At 42.1% G+C, this 13,828-nt stretch overlaps 1 protein-coding gene across 5 annotated transcripts in view; it reads left to right on the top strand.

The window, feature by feature from the left end:
• The window catches only part of FLT1 (fms related receptor tyrosine kinase 1), a 140,417-nt gene that overhangs the window by 16,548 nt on the left and 110,041 nt on the right, over window positions 1-13,828 (top strand). Inside the window, exon 1 of one of the 5 annotated variants that reach the window (XM_082220234.1) lies at window positions 10,988-11,255. The exons of the other annotated variants lie outside the window; for them this stretch is intronic. Within the exon in view, the coding sequence (XP_082076360.1) occupies window positions 11,180-11,255 (76 nt within the window). The 5' untranslated portion in view covers window positions 10,988-11,179. Of the gene's footprint in view, window positions 1-10,987; window positions 11,256-13,828 lie in introns of those variants that run through there. 5 annotated transcript variants of the gene reach the window in all.

The raw sequence follows: 13,828 nt of genomic DNA, 5'->3' as shown, positions 1-13,828 counted from the left end.
ACCTCTTCACTAGCATGGTGCAATCTCAGTGGCCCAGTGGTATTTTTTGTAGGAATGAAATTCCTAATTTTTGCTGCATTCAACATTTTTCTCCATTCTAAACTGTAGTAGTTTTTATTTTTTTATCATTTCCAACAAATAATCTACTTTGTCAACACAAGGTTCTTCTTGTCAATTCCGAGGAACTGCAATTCTTCTCCCCACATGATCTGCCAGGGTCATGTTGCATTGCATTTTGGAAATAAGAGACGAAAATAATAGTTTACTTGTAAATTGGCCAGCAAACACAAGATACAACAAACAACATTAAACTTCTAAAACTATTGTTAATATAACAATGGCTTGCAAATTAGAATAACACAGTAAATAAGGGTGTGCACAATGAATCAAGCAGTTAAATTGCCTTAATTAGCATATTCCAACAGTAAACTCATATATAACAAAAAAATGATTAGGTAATATATTGCATTTTTTAAATTACATGATGTGGAGCTTAGAAACATGCATTTTTTTTTACTAAGATATTGTAAACTTATTTATTAGATTATTAGCCTTAAAACATTGTACTAGACACCAAGATTCCCTTTGCACCAAACTTAGAATATGCCAGTTACCCACAATGAGTGATTGTTGTTGTGTTCAAAATGGTATGTTCCATGCACCAAATGGTGAATTGTACCCAAAGGTGTTGTTACTTACTTACTTATTTGCCATTTCACCTTTTTTTTTTTTTGTATGGGTTGTTATCATAGTCAGTTTTGATTTCTTTTTCTATGGAGTTCTGTTTCAGGGAATGATCTAGATCTATGAATATAGATAGGAGATTTTCTTTAAGAGTGTCTCCATCTTTCTTAAGCTGGTGAGCAGAAGAGCTTATTCAATGCATTTATATCCCATCTTTTCCTCCAAGGAGTACATGGTTCACCCCCTCCGTTGGTGCCTGTGGCAACCCTGTGAGGAAGGTTAAGAGCCTGTGCCTGGCCCAGGGTAGCCCGGTGGCCTTTGTGGTTGAGTGGGGATTTGGGCCCTGATCTCCCAGGTCCTGGTCCTAGCTTCCTAGAGTTATTCTGATATGGGGTAGCTATTTAAATTAAGTAGGCAAATAAATATGGGGTAAGCAAAATGTCACTTAGAAAAGGATCTGGAATATTTTCCTTGAAGCCTGAATTTGTCTTATTTTGGATTGTTTTATATGATGTTTTAATCTGTTATAAACTGCTAGGATATTTTTTCTTTAAAATATAAAGCAGCATAGAAATAATAATAATAATAATAATAATAATAATAATAATAATAATAATAATAATATATCAGCAGCCTTAATGCCATGTTTGAGCAGCTCAGGGCTACATCTCTGTTTTTGGCACATGTTTAAAACAATCCATTAGTATTATTAAGTAATTCACTAATGGCTTCTTGCTATCTTGGAAAAAAGTGAAATGTGGAGTGCAACAGAATCATGTCCTGGATCTGTTGTTTTTCAGTGTCTTTATAAACGACTTGGATTAAGGAGTTGAGGGAATGCTAATCAAATATGCAGATAGCACAATCTAACAAAATGAATTGCAGTGGGGACAAATGTAAGGTTCTGCACTTAGACAGGAAGAACCAGCTGCACCAGCATAAGATGGGAGACACCTGGCTTGCCAGTAGTACATGTGAAAAGGATCAATGGGTCTTAGACATGAGTCAGCAGTGTGATGCAGCAGCAGCAGGGGAAAAAAACCTCAGATGCCTGTGCGAAACCCTCAAGCAGGATCTGAGCGCAAGAGCTCTCTCCCCTTCATGGTCTCCAGCAACTGTTATTTGGAAGCATTCCTGCCTCCAGCTGTGGAGACAGAGAGTACCCATAGTGGCTAGTAGCCAATGATAGTCTTTGCCATGAATTTATACAGTCATTTTTAAAAGCCATCTAAGTTACTGGCCGTCACTGCCTCCTATGGGAGCAAGTTCCATACTTTAACTTTGCAGTGAGTGAAGAAGTGCTTTCTTTTATCTGTCCTGAATTTTCCAACTTTCTGTTTCTTGGATATCCATGAGTTATAAAGTTAAATGAGATAGAGAAGAGCTTTCTCTATCCACTTCATGCCGTGCATAATTTTGTAAACTTTTATCATGTTGCCTCTTACTCACCTTTTCTAGTCTAAACTATGAAGTCCCAAACACTGCAGCCTTTCTGCACAGGGGAGTCACTCCATCCTCTTGATCATTTTGGTTGCCCTTTTCTGAACTTTTTTCCCACTTCTACAATATCCTTTTTGAGGCAAGGTGACCAGTACTGTACACTGGTTTTCAAATGTGTTTGCACCGTAGATTTGTATAGTGGCATTACGATATCAATAGTTCATTGTCAATTCCTTTCCTCCTAATGATCCCTAGCATGGAATTTGCCTTTTTCACAGCTGGCACACACTGGGTCTTTTAGTGCAAGCATTTCAATCCTCCCTCTCCTTCACTGCACACTCTTCTGTAGGTTGTTCTGACCCCCCTAAACCAGCGGGGAGGGGGCATGTGGGAGGAGCATTGTGGGGATCACTGTTGCGCTAGCAGAGGTCTTTGTGTAGGCTTCTGCTGATGATAACCATTCCTTGAATCTGGCCTATTATGTTCACCTAAAGTGTGAATTTTACAGGTGTTTGGAAACATGTAGGTACATTTATCAGAGAACCAACTGTTATTTTTTCACTTACAATGTGGGAAATGGTTCTTAGACAGTGAAGTCAAACCCCAAAGGTGAAATTGGGTTGCAGTCCCGTTCTGTCCCATTCCACCACTACTCTGTCCCATTCCACCCCTGCCCTGCTCTGCTCTGCTCCTGCCTCACACCCTTTCAGTGTTGAAAAGAGTGGGTGTATCAGTGGGTGTATGCATGCTGATCCTGCACAAGTGGGGAGGTACCTGTATATACTTACCTGGGAGTATGTTTCAGAACTTTATAGGTTTATGTATTTCTGAGCAGGTATGTATGAGATTGTACTGTTAATGTTTATTTTAGAGCATTGGGAGTACAGTCACACCTCAGGTTACAGATGCTTCAGGTTGCGCGTTTTCGGGTTGTGTACCACGCCAAACCCGGAAATACCAGAACAGGTTACTTCTGGGTTTCGGCGCATGCACAGAAGCGTCGAATCGCGACTCGTGTGTTCGCAGACATGGTGCTGCAGGTTGCAAATGCTGCGGGTTACAAACGTACCTCCCGCACGGATCACGTTTGCAACCCAAGCGTCCACTGTATGACTATATTAGTGGCTGCTTCATCTTTAGACTAGGGCAGATTATCCTCTCCAGATAATGGTGGTCTACAACTCTCATCAGCCCCAACTGGCATAGCCAGTGGTCAAGGATGATAGGAGTTGTGATCCCAACAATATCTGAAAGACACCACATTGGCTACTCAGGATTAAGGTGTATTCTCCACTTTTGATCCTTGGAACTTATGTGCATGTGCACGCACGCACACTCACTCAATCTCTCACACTCTTAAAAGTTCCTTGTTGCCTGCAGTGGCCTATTTTCACAGGCATCATTTCTTACCATAGCTTTGTTAAATAGACAATAGATTCTTGTGTCAGTCTTATTGGCACCAGTTTTGTATAATACAGGAAACACCATTTCCTTTTAGGGCTGGAAAATTAACTTGGATCATGCTTTTCCCTTTTTATTGCTAATCAGGACACACCCCGGGAAACCTGGCTTTCTGATTCTGGAAAAGGAACGGGAAGCAGCATCAGCATTCATTTTATATCCTATTTTTTCTGAAAATGCTTTACTCTTTTACCATTGAGGGCAGTGACTTGAAGAAAGTATATCTAACAACCTATATGAATGTACATGGAGGAAGGACTTTGCTTATTTATCACTATATAACTGTGTTGAAGGACTACTTCAGCCATTACAATTTCCTACTTAAGCTTGCTATCTAGGTTCTAACAACTGGTAGGCAACTTCAGGCCCTTGCTCTGGCTTCTAAGGGTACTTTATTGTTAAACTGGACTCGGAGCAGACAGCCAGTCAAACAAACAAACAAGCGAACAAAGGACACCTTCAAATAAACAACTGTCCTCTGAAAACTATTCAAATGGAGGAATGTCCTCTGCTAATGTGGGACACATGGCCACCATAGGAGAAATATTTCCCCCCACTATTCCTTGTGATGTCATTGCGATTGATTTTATCTTTATCCCTCTGAGCAGAGTTTTGTTCCTCCATAAAAGGTCATGTAAGCTTGGAGAAAAACCAGACTAAAACTGAAAAAGTCAGTAGACACCCCTCTCATTTCTGTCTTGGATAATGATCTGCTGGATCTTGCTTTCCTGGGCTTGGAAAACACAAGGGACTTTCTGACTCAGTTGGTGGAAACAACGTGATTGCTTTATTAAAGTACAGTTCTACTTCCCACTTTGAACTGAATGCACAATAAGAAGTTAAACTCTTCCTGTCATCATAAGATTCTGCTTTATATTTTCAAAGGAAGTTAAACATTGGGAAAGGAACAGCAAGCTTAAAATAGATATTTCAGTTTCCAGTATAAAATCATATTAATATGTGGATAACTAACCTAATAGCAGATTCTAAGCAACTATTTTCAAAAACCAGAGATTTCTATAATGAGTCAGTATTACTTTTGTAATACAGGCAAGGCTGATTTAGGCATGTCCAAATGATGTGTGATCGTGCACACATGCATGATGTCAAACCCGGAAGTAGCCCCAAAACATCATAAAGCTGTCACAAAAAGGGGTGGGGTGGGCTTACATGTGCTCTGCCAACATGTGCAGAGGCCTGGAACATAACCCCCGTGCAAAACAAGGCTTGTCTGTAGTTAACTCCCCACTCCTCACTTTATGAACATAACAGTATTTGGGTGAAAAAATGCTTTGTTGTTTTCTGCGTGAACACATGGGCTTATTTCTTTATTTTACAATTTTATTGTAATTTTAAATGGAACAACACACAACTAAAACTAATAACTAATAATATAACAAATCAGATACAAATATTACTATTTTTCAGTCTGAGTGGCTGAATGTCACTTATTCTACTAAGTAGTTAATGAGCCACATATACTGGAAATTCATCATACAGAGGAAATACTTGCAATCCCCATTGCAAATGGGCATATTTCAATCTTTTGGCAAAGGGTAAACACACACTGACCTGGTTTGAATGTCAACTATGGCTTAGCATTCAGTGTATGAGTCTTACGCTCATGTGTGTCTCCCCACTCCAGTGCAGCCATAGGAAAGCGATTGGAAGCTTTACTTAGGTTTTCAAATAGCTGCAATTATAGATAACTATCTATCTATAACAGCTAATACTGTACTTAATTTGGTCTTTCATCTATTTGTGGTTCCCTGGCAAGGGGCTTGCCCTACATATTTCCCATTGGTTCTCAACACCTTTCTGCTTTATGCCAGATCAATGAAACGGAAATCAGCTGTTATTCAAAACTTAAGTGTCAGATCAACCCGTTAACCTGAAATGCATAATTGAGATCTGGGTCATGTGGGTGGTCATGTCTGTTGTTATAGATCTAGGATAACAGAGTTCGGGGGTGCAAGGGCACCCATAACTGCTAGTTAGTTAATGTTAGAAACTAATACATGGTTGAATTTAGATAATATTTGGAGTATTGGAGAGAAGATGCAGATGTTAGATTTCAAATCCGGGCTGAACCAGGGGTTTGGACTAGATGACCATTGGAGTCCCTTCCAGCTCTACAATCCTATGAATCTATGGAGACTCCAGTTAGACTGTTTTATTGGATCACCTTGTTTTGTTTTATACTGTTTTTATTTATTTTCATGATGCAGAAGAAATCACCTTGTTGACCACCTGTGACCTTGTCCATCTTTGCTTGTTGAATCAGTACTTCCAGTGTACTGGATCCAGTATACCTGAATATGAAGTAGTAGATACCTCTTTTAGAGAGGGGTATTTACCTATAAGTGGCAGTGGTACAGACTTTATTGAAAACATCTTAATCAGACCCTTCTGGCTATATTATCGCTCTGTTTCATATCTGGGCAAGGTATGTGAATGTGTGGTGGTGAGGTTGTGGATGAAACTGATTATGTAGATCCCATCCAGTCTGGCTTTTGGCCTGGTTTGGGGTGGTGATATTGAAATTGCCTTGGTTGCCATAGTGGGTGACTTGCACTGTGAGAAAGATAAAAGTGTAGCCTTATTGGTTCTGCTTGGTGATCTGGCACTGTTGCTCAATGTGGAAGTGAACTGAGTAGTGAGGGGCCATTTTCTAGCTTCAGCTTATTTACCAGCTATGATAATTCCTAACACATTTGAATTGCTGTGGTTATCCATAAGTCAACTCCGGTTTAAATTACTGCAGGATGCTTCATGTGAGGCTGCCATTGAAAAGCCACAGCAAAATGGTACAAAATGTTCCAGCCGGGTCAGGATTTTGGCTGTATTTTAACTATAAGCATTTAAACTATATTACACCTATTTTATTTTATTTGTGCAGGTTGCTGCACAATATTTTACATCAATTTTGTTTTTCTCTGCATGAACTCAAATCAAGATACAGTGGTACCTCGGGATGTGAAGGGGATCTGTTCCGGAGCCCTGTTCGCATCCTGAACAGAACGTAAGATGCGACAGCGCATCTGCGCGAATCGCGTTTCACTGCTTCCGCTCATGCGCGTGACGTCATTTTGACCATCTGCGCATGCACAAGCGGCGAAACCCAGAAGTAACAAGCTCTGTTACTTATGGGTCACCGCAGAGCGCAACCCGAAAGCGCTCAACCTCAAGTATATTTATGACTGTACTGGGGCTAACATTTAAAACCCTAAAAGGCATGGGACTTGAGTACCATCTTCTGTATATCTCCCTGTTTGTTCTGGTCATCATCTGACCTACTACTCCAACTCATCCAATCCCATGGTGCCCAGTGGCTGGCTACCAGGGAGTTTTCTGTTGTAGTAACCATCTTGTGGAATGCATTGCCAACTAAGATTCATCAGGCCCTATGCCGGTCTGCTGCTGAACATATCCTATTGCACCTCTTGCTATTTGTTCCTGAAGGTGCATGCCCTTCACTGCAAACAGCAGGGAAGGGCACTATTTTTAGCAGGAAACTGGTGTGAGTCTTCATTCAGGAGTGCAATATGTATCAGGTGGGCCACAACTGCTTTTTATTTGAAAAATAAATGGGTGGAGTAGTTTGGTCCTCATCATGTGCTTGTCCTACATCAACAGGTGCTGGTAACAAACCTGAATTTGTGATACAGCTGGTATATGTTTGCCTAGAGGGAAACTGTTCTACTACCTCCTGGTTTATTCGACCTGTCATGAAAAGATGGGTAAGGATGTGACTTGTTCTATGCTCTCCTAACTTTTTCAGTTTCTGAATATGAGCCTTTTCTTGTTCCTTGTTCAGCATGGACCTGTTTCTTGTGGTGGATGATGTTTCAACTGAAATTTCAGTAGGCTTGGGTCCTCTGCAGTGAACTGTGAAAGTTGTAGCAACTCCTGGATCTTTATCACATGGGAAGTCATGGAACTTGAAAGGAAGTAGGGTTGGTGAAGTAGAGTTTTGGGTTGGGAAATTCATCAGATCAGATTAGGGCTTGTCCTCTACTGCTGTTCCTTCACATTTTTAATTCCTTTTGGGAGACAGGGCCTTATCTCTCATTATTAAAACAAGGAAAAGCATTTGGATTTGCTTATGTGATGGGAAAGAAGTAAGATCAAGGCTTTATAGAAATCACATTTTCCCAGCTGTTCCATAATAATAATAATAATGTTTGGGAATTTTGAAAATAGAGAATAGGATCCTTATATAACATTCACATCAATAAAAATGAACCCTGTGGCTTCTTGTTCTTTTCCTCTGAGATATTTGTTATTGGCCAGTATCAAGGACAGGATATGAATCTAAGATGTAGGACCATCAGCCAGTCCTACAATGATGAGAAGGTTTTTTTGTTTTTGTTTTTTACATTTTAATAAGAGTTTTTCACGTCTTCAGGAAACACTCCAACCACTGCTTTTAAAACTGGAAAGCTGAATCATAAAAAAAAATCCTGATTCAATATGGTTTTGTGGGACTCAAGAGATCTGGGCTGTTTTTGGCTTCGTCACTAACTTCCTGTGATGTTAGCCCAATTGCTTAATTTCCGTGTGCTTTCATTTCCTTCTCTGTAAATTAGGATAATGACGTTTGCTTACCTAGCAGGTGTGTTGTGTGGGAATACATTAACTAATATTTAATAATATATATTGAGAAATCTGCATAAAGACATCCTGCTCATGTATTGTTATTTATGTACAATTGTTGCGGCCATGTGTTCTTCAGGGCAGAGAATTATATTTTTTTCAATATATTTGCAATTTTGTAAAATACCACTCTTTCACGGCCAGATCACTGTATTGTTGCAACAATAACAAGTTTAGCAGTCCTTTTATCACTAGAACAATTAGCCATATATGCCACCTCAAGATTACAAAATACGTAATTCAGCATGATCATGGCAAATATGCCTGTAATAAAGCATTCAGTGCTGGTATTTGAGGTAAATAGCTGTTAATATTGAAGAAATAGCATGCAAATGCAATAATCTAAAATTAGAATAATCAGAGGAATTTCTGTGAAAATCTGCTGCTCAAGCTTGAGAAAACAGAATTCAGGGTAGGATTCTTCCAATACTTTTTGCATATAACTTTTTTTTTTAGGCATGAGACAATCAAAGTGTGGATGAGACCTTAGTTCAATATCATCCATAGTATCAAGGGTACAAGACATCAGGAAATTCTGCTGAGCAAACCCTACTAAAATGAACAAGAGCTGTGCAAAAGCACAGGAAGTGCTTCTAGAATGGATCATTTTGTTCTGAGTGTGTTTTTACGTTGTTGGAAACTGAGCGTAGCTTACACTTGTCATGATGACATGTGATTGGAACAAATAAAGTATTAGCTACTGAGAGGTCACATCTGATCATCTAATGCCAATAGTATAAAAATGCCAATTACATGTGCTGTTTTGTTTAGGTAGCTTTGCAAATACATCTAGCAGCTTCCCACTACTCAGGGTGCTTCCAGGCCACCTGTTTATAGAGCATTCATTCTGATTTCTTTGCAAGGAGACTAGACAGAGTTGGCTATTTATTTATCTTTTTAGTTTGTAGGGAGGCTAGATGATGTCATATAGAAGCAAGTATTCTCATGCTTTCCAGTGCATTTTCCCATCACTTCTCATACTGCAAGCGCATTTGGGGAAGCACATTTGCTGTGCAAGCACTCCAAATCAACTATAACTGCATGACCTAAATTTGAATTCAATGCAAAAACAGTAATAGCCTGGAAGCACCCTCAAAGTGGTACATGTTCATAGATCATTATAAGCATCTGTTACTATAGCATAGCACATTTTTAAAAATCCATGCTCAAAGATGAGCAAAAAAATAAGAAAACTTTGAACACCCCTTATAGAAGAGATTTTTCCTCCAATTGCTTTTGTATTTATCCTTTATCTTTTCCACATTGCAATAAAATAATGAAGAGGGGGTACTGTATATGGAGGAAAGAATATTTTGGTACACCAAACAAATTTTGTAATTTAAGTTTAGAGATAGCCGACTTCTTAGAATAGCATTTACTGTGCTAGTCCATAAACCTATAACAGATTATAGCTATAATTAGGCAGGGCAGAGGTAGTAACTGTGATTGCAAGCTGCCCATCGTCTACGATCGACATTTAGCTAGTTAAATCTAAGTGTTGCTGTTAGTCGTGTTAGCTGCTCCCGGGGACGCTTCTGAACCGTCTCATGTTGCATGAGTTCGTGAACGAGTTCTTAGAAACCTAAGGCTGCGATTGCTGCTTGCAAGAGGGGACCCCAGACTCCGCCTACAGAGGATCGTGATGATCTTGTCCTAGCCTCAGAAGCGATTGGGAACCACACGCCTAGGTACGAAGTCACAGAGAGCGATATTGATCTCCGGGATGAAACATCCTGGAGGAGGAAGTTTCCTCAAATGCTGATGTAGTTGCATCACTTAGGGGGTTGAGGAACCTCGGTCTTTTGAGATAGATAAAAAGAAGTTTTGGTCTCGGATTCAGTTGGGTCGCAGATTGGGCAATCCATGTAGAGAATGGTTAGCCTCTTAGCAGCTCAAGAGGAACGGTTGATAAGATAGGACAGATACCTTCCAGTTTTATGTCGTTTGCGTGCTTTCCGTTTTCCTGCCCTCTAGAACTGCAAAAGATCTACCACGCTGCTTACATAGAACCTCCACTTTTCAAAGCAAGACACAGAAGTCGTTAGGGAGGACCTGCTGATGGGGTATCCTGGAGACATCTGAATGGCCGCTGTGAGGAGCAAGCTCTTCGGGTCGATTGACTTTTGGTCAGTTCCAAGAGGGCTTTTCTTACGCTTTTAACTAGTTCCCCAAACAAATTTAAACGGGCTTTTTCACCTGGCTCACACACACACCCGGCTTCCACTGCGTTGTGCGTTTCGCAATTATTCCTACGTTCAGTACAAAACCTGAACACTTCCAGTTTTGTGGAAATCCAGGGAAGACTATGAAAAAGACGAGTTCCAGAAGCATTGTACAAAAAGCCATATCCACTTTCTGCGAAGTCCGCTGCTTAAGAGTGGCGCCGTTCTTGGACGGAACCGCCAATAATTCCCTCGATTTTCTATCGACCCACCCGCACGGCGGGATCAGTTTGGCACAGCAAGTACAACCGGGGAGCCTAACACCTCCCCGCCCCCTCCCCGCGCAATGGAATCCGATCTGGAGTGGAGCGTGCCAGAGACGAGAAGTCGTGCTCTTCGTTCCCCTTCAGAAATCTGCCGGCCAATCTTAACTATCTCATCCCAGGCAGGAAGCGGGGTCGGCCGAAGGTATTGCTGGAAATGGGGGGGCAGAGACGGACGGGGGGGGGCAAGTGACGTGGGGGGTGGAGGCGTGATTGGGAAGAAGGATGTGGGCTGGGGAGGTTATAAAAGGGCCGAGCCCGGCAAGCTGAGCGCCCTTCGGATACTACCTTTTGCTTTCGATCCGCTCCGTCTGCGGAGGAGGGAAGGGGAGAGCGAGAGGAGGGAAAGTTCCTATTCCGCGGCGCCGGGGCTTGCCGGACCTTGGGCGAGAGAGGGAGCAGGACTCACTTCGGAGCAGCAATTTCCTCCTTGCAGTGATCGGCGTGCTTCGGATGGGCGGCATGTTTGGTTGGGGGCTTTCTGGAGCCGTGCTGGGCGGGCTGCTGAACTGCTGGCTCCTTCTGGCAGGTAAGTGCTGCTGGCGGCGGACCGACAAGTCCCTTCTTTGCCCGGGGCGCACGGGCGCCGCTCCATCCTTTACGCCTTTCTGGATCCTGCGGACGGGGATCTGAAAGGAGTCAGGCTTTAGGACAACGCACAAGAGAAAGGGGCCCTCGGGGTCTGCCAGGATCCAGCCAGCGTGTCCCTGTTCCGGCTCCCTCCAAGGCTGGCGTAGCGCAGCACACGGGCGCGCTTACCTTGCGGCACCTTGCGCTCGCTTCTCTAAAATGCGCTCGGTTTTTAAGCGACGGGTCTTCATTGCCATCGCAGAAACAAGAGCGGGGCGTTGGAAACCTGTCAGGAAGGGCATCCTCCTCCTTCATCTGAACAAGGGCTTTCCCCCAGAACCAGCTTCTTGGATTTTGATTGTCAGGCGAGGCTGCTCCGCATTTGCCGCCGCCGCCGCCTAGGTGTAATCTGGAAAAAGTAATCGCTTCCAAAATTGGCCACGCGGAATGGGATCGGAATGAACGCTCCAGCCCTCTGGGATCAGGTCACCCTCTTCGCACTGAGGCTTCTCCAGGAAGCTTCCTATGGGCTTTCCCCAACCGCACCATTTGTATGGGGATGCGCGTTCCACCCCCTCCCAGTGGGCGAGCGGCCCTTCCATATACCCCTCTCCGCAACCAGCTGCTTTGGCTTTCCACGTGGATTTTTCGAAGGGTGCTCCCTTCTTAAAGAAATTAATAGCCCTCTCCAGTATTCCACTAGTGCACGCCCACCCCTCCCTTCTCTCCCTCCTAATGTGGATATAGTAGGAGCAGCTTATAACTTCTGCTCTGATAGTCCCAGCCTTGCACTGCGGCTGGGAATTCGCATTCTGACCATCCGCCTTTCAAAGACGCGGAGCTAAAATGCCTGGTGTGGCACCAAGTCCGAGAGCTTCTTATTGGTAGGAAAATGCCAGGTGAACAAAACAAAGCAGAACTGGCTGGGAGACCGGAGAATCCAAAGCTCTTCCCGTAGAAAGTGACATTCGTTTTCTTTCCTGACATGGGCTGGGATGCTGGAAGCTAAGGGTCGGTGCGATCCAGGCATGGGCTGTTGTCTATAAAAAGGAGTACCAGGGCTGGAATTTTATGCACGCAGGAGTTTCTGCATGTATGTGATTGTCGTGGGACTTGATGCTGAATTAAAAGGGTGATGACTTTTTTCCTCTTCTGTGCCAACCCAGCAAAGTGTTTCCTTAATTCTAAGCCTAGTGTCTTGAAGGGAGGAACTGTCCTGGGTGCTCTTAAGGACTAACTCCCGGTTAACCTATACATTAAAGCTATCTTCATTTTAAAGTACTTAACAATTGCATTTTGCAGTTATGTGGAGATTGGCAATGTGGCTGAGAAACTGACCTGCGGGATCTCATCATCACTGATTCGGTTTGGATTAGAAATATGCTGCTGACAGCACCGCTTTCCTTTTAAGTTTAAACTTGGAAATAAGGCTGCTTTGTTGGGAGCAGGGAGCACTGACATCAGAGCGGTTTTCTTACAAATAAAGTGATTAAGAGAGTGGTAGCATTTATATGGTATTTTTCGGTATTCAGATATGCAACCCAGTTCAACAGAAGTATTTCACTGGTTGAAATGGAGCCTGCTTCCAAGAAACTGGGATAAAGTCTACAGTCATGTGCACACTTATGTGAGAGCCAGTGCAATAATAAGTGTGTTTTCACAAGTGACATATTTGTGTGTGTTTGCGCGCGCACACACACAGTTAAATTGTGTCTTCAGTTCTTTTGCTTCAATAAAACTTACATTGACTAGGATGTACACTGAATTGAAAAAACTCACTTCTGATTTGTATCTGGCATGGGCAAAATTCACATTGGCATAAATAGTGTAAGAAAAGTTCAAAGATGCTACTTAATGTTATATACAAAAATGGCTGTAGTTTGGAACATGTTGCTGGTGAAGGCTATTAATGTGGGAAAGGAATCAGATCATTTTAAACAGGATGTAGGATCTATGTATGAGTTAGAGATGTTGGAAACACAAATAAGCATCATTTACGAAAACTGTCCTTAATCTCATATCTAGTGAACATTTCTTCTGCTTGATTTTTATCCAATAAGCAGCTTGTGGCTCCTTAATATGCTTGTGATGGTTAATGGGTGGATGATCATACACAGTGCTATTCTATGTCTGATTGACAAAAGTTGCTGAAATCCATATATATATATATATATATATATATGCGCTAAAATGATTCAGTGTTATAGAAGCAAAGAGTGAACAGAACATAAATCAGGCACCACACTTAAGTCTGTAGTGTCCTGCATTGTTGAGATTATTATTAGCAAGCAAAATCTTAATATGTGATAAATAAGTGTTTAAGAACACATGAACCTACTGGATCAGGCCAATGACCTGTCTAGTCCTGCACCCCATTCACACAGTGGGCAAACAGTTGCACTCAGATCTTGCTTTCAGACTTTCCATAGGCAATAGGACTCACCCCACTTGGGATTCCTAGCATTCAAAGGCATACTGCCTCCGACAGAGGAAGCAGAACATAACCATTGTGACTAGTGGCCATTAGAAATA

The sequence above is a fragment of the Podarcis vaucheri genome (genome assembly GCF_965113315.1).
Source record: "Podarcis vaucheri genome assembly, chromosome: 4".
NCBI classification, from domain to species: Eukaryota; Metazoa; Chordata; class Lepidosauria; order Squamata; family Lacertidae; genus Podarcis; species Podarcis vaucheri.
Note: the sequence above shows the minus strand (reverse complement) of the source record. Positions and strands in the feature narration are given on the sequence as shown.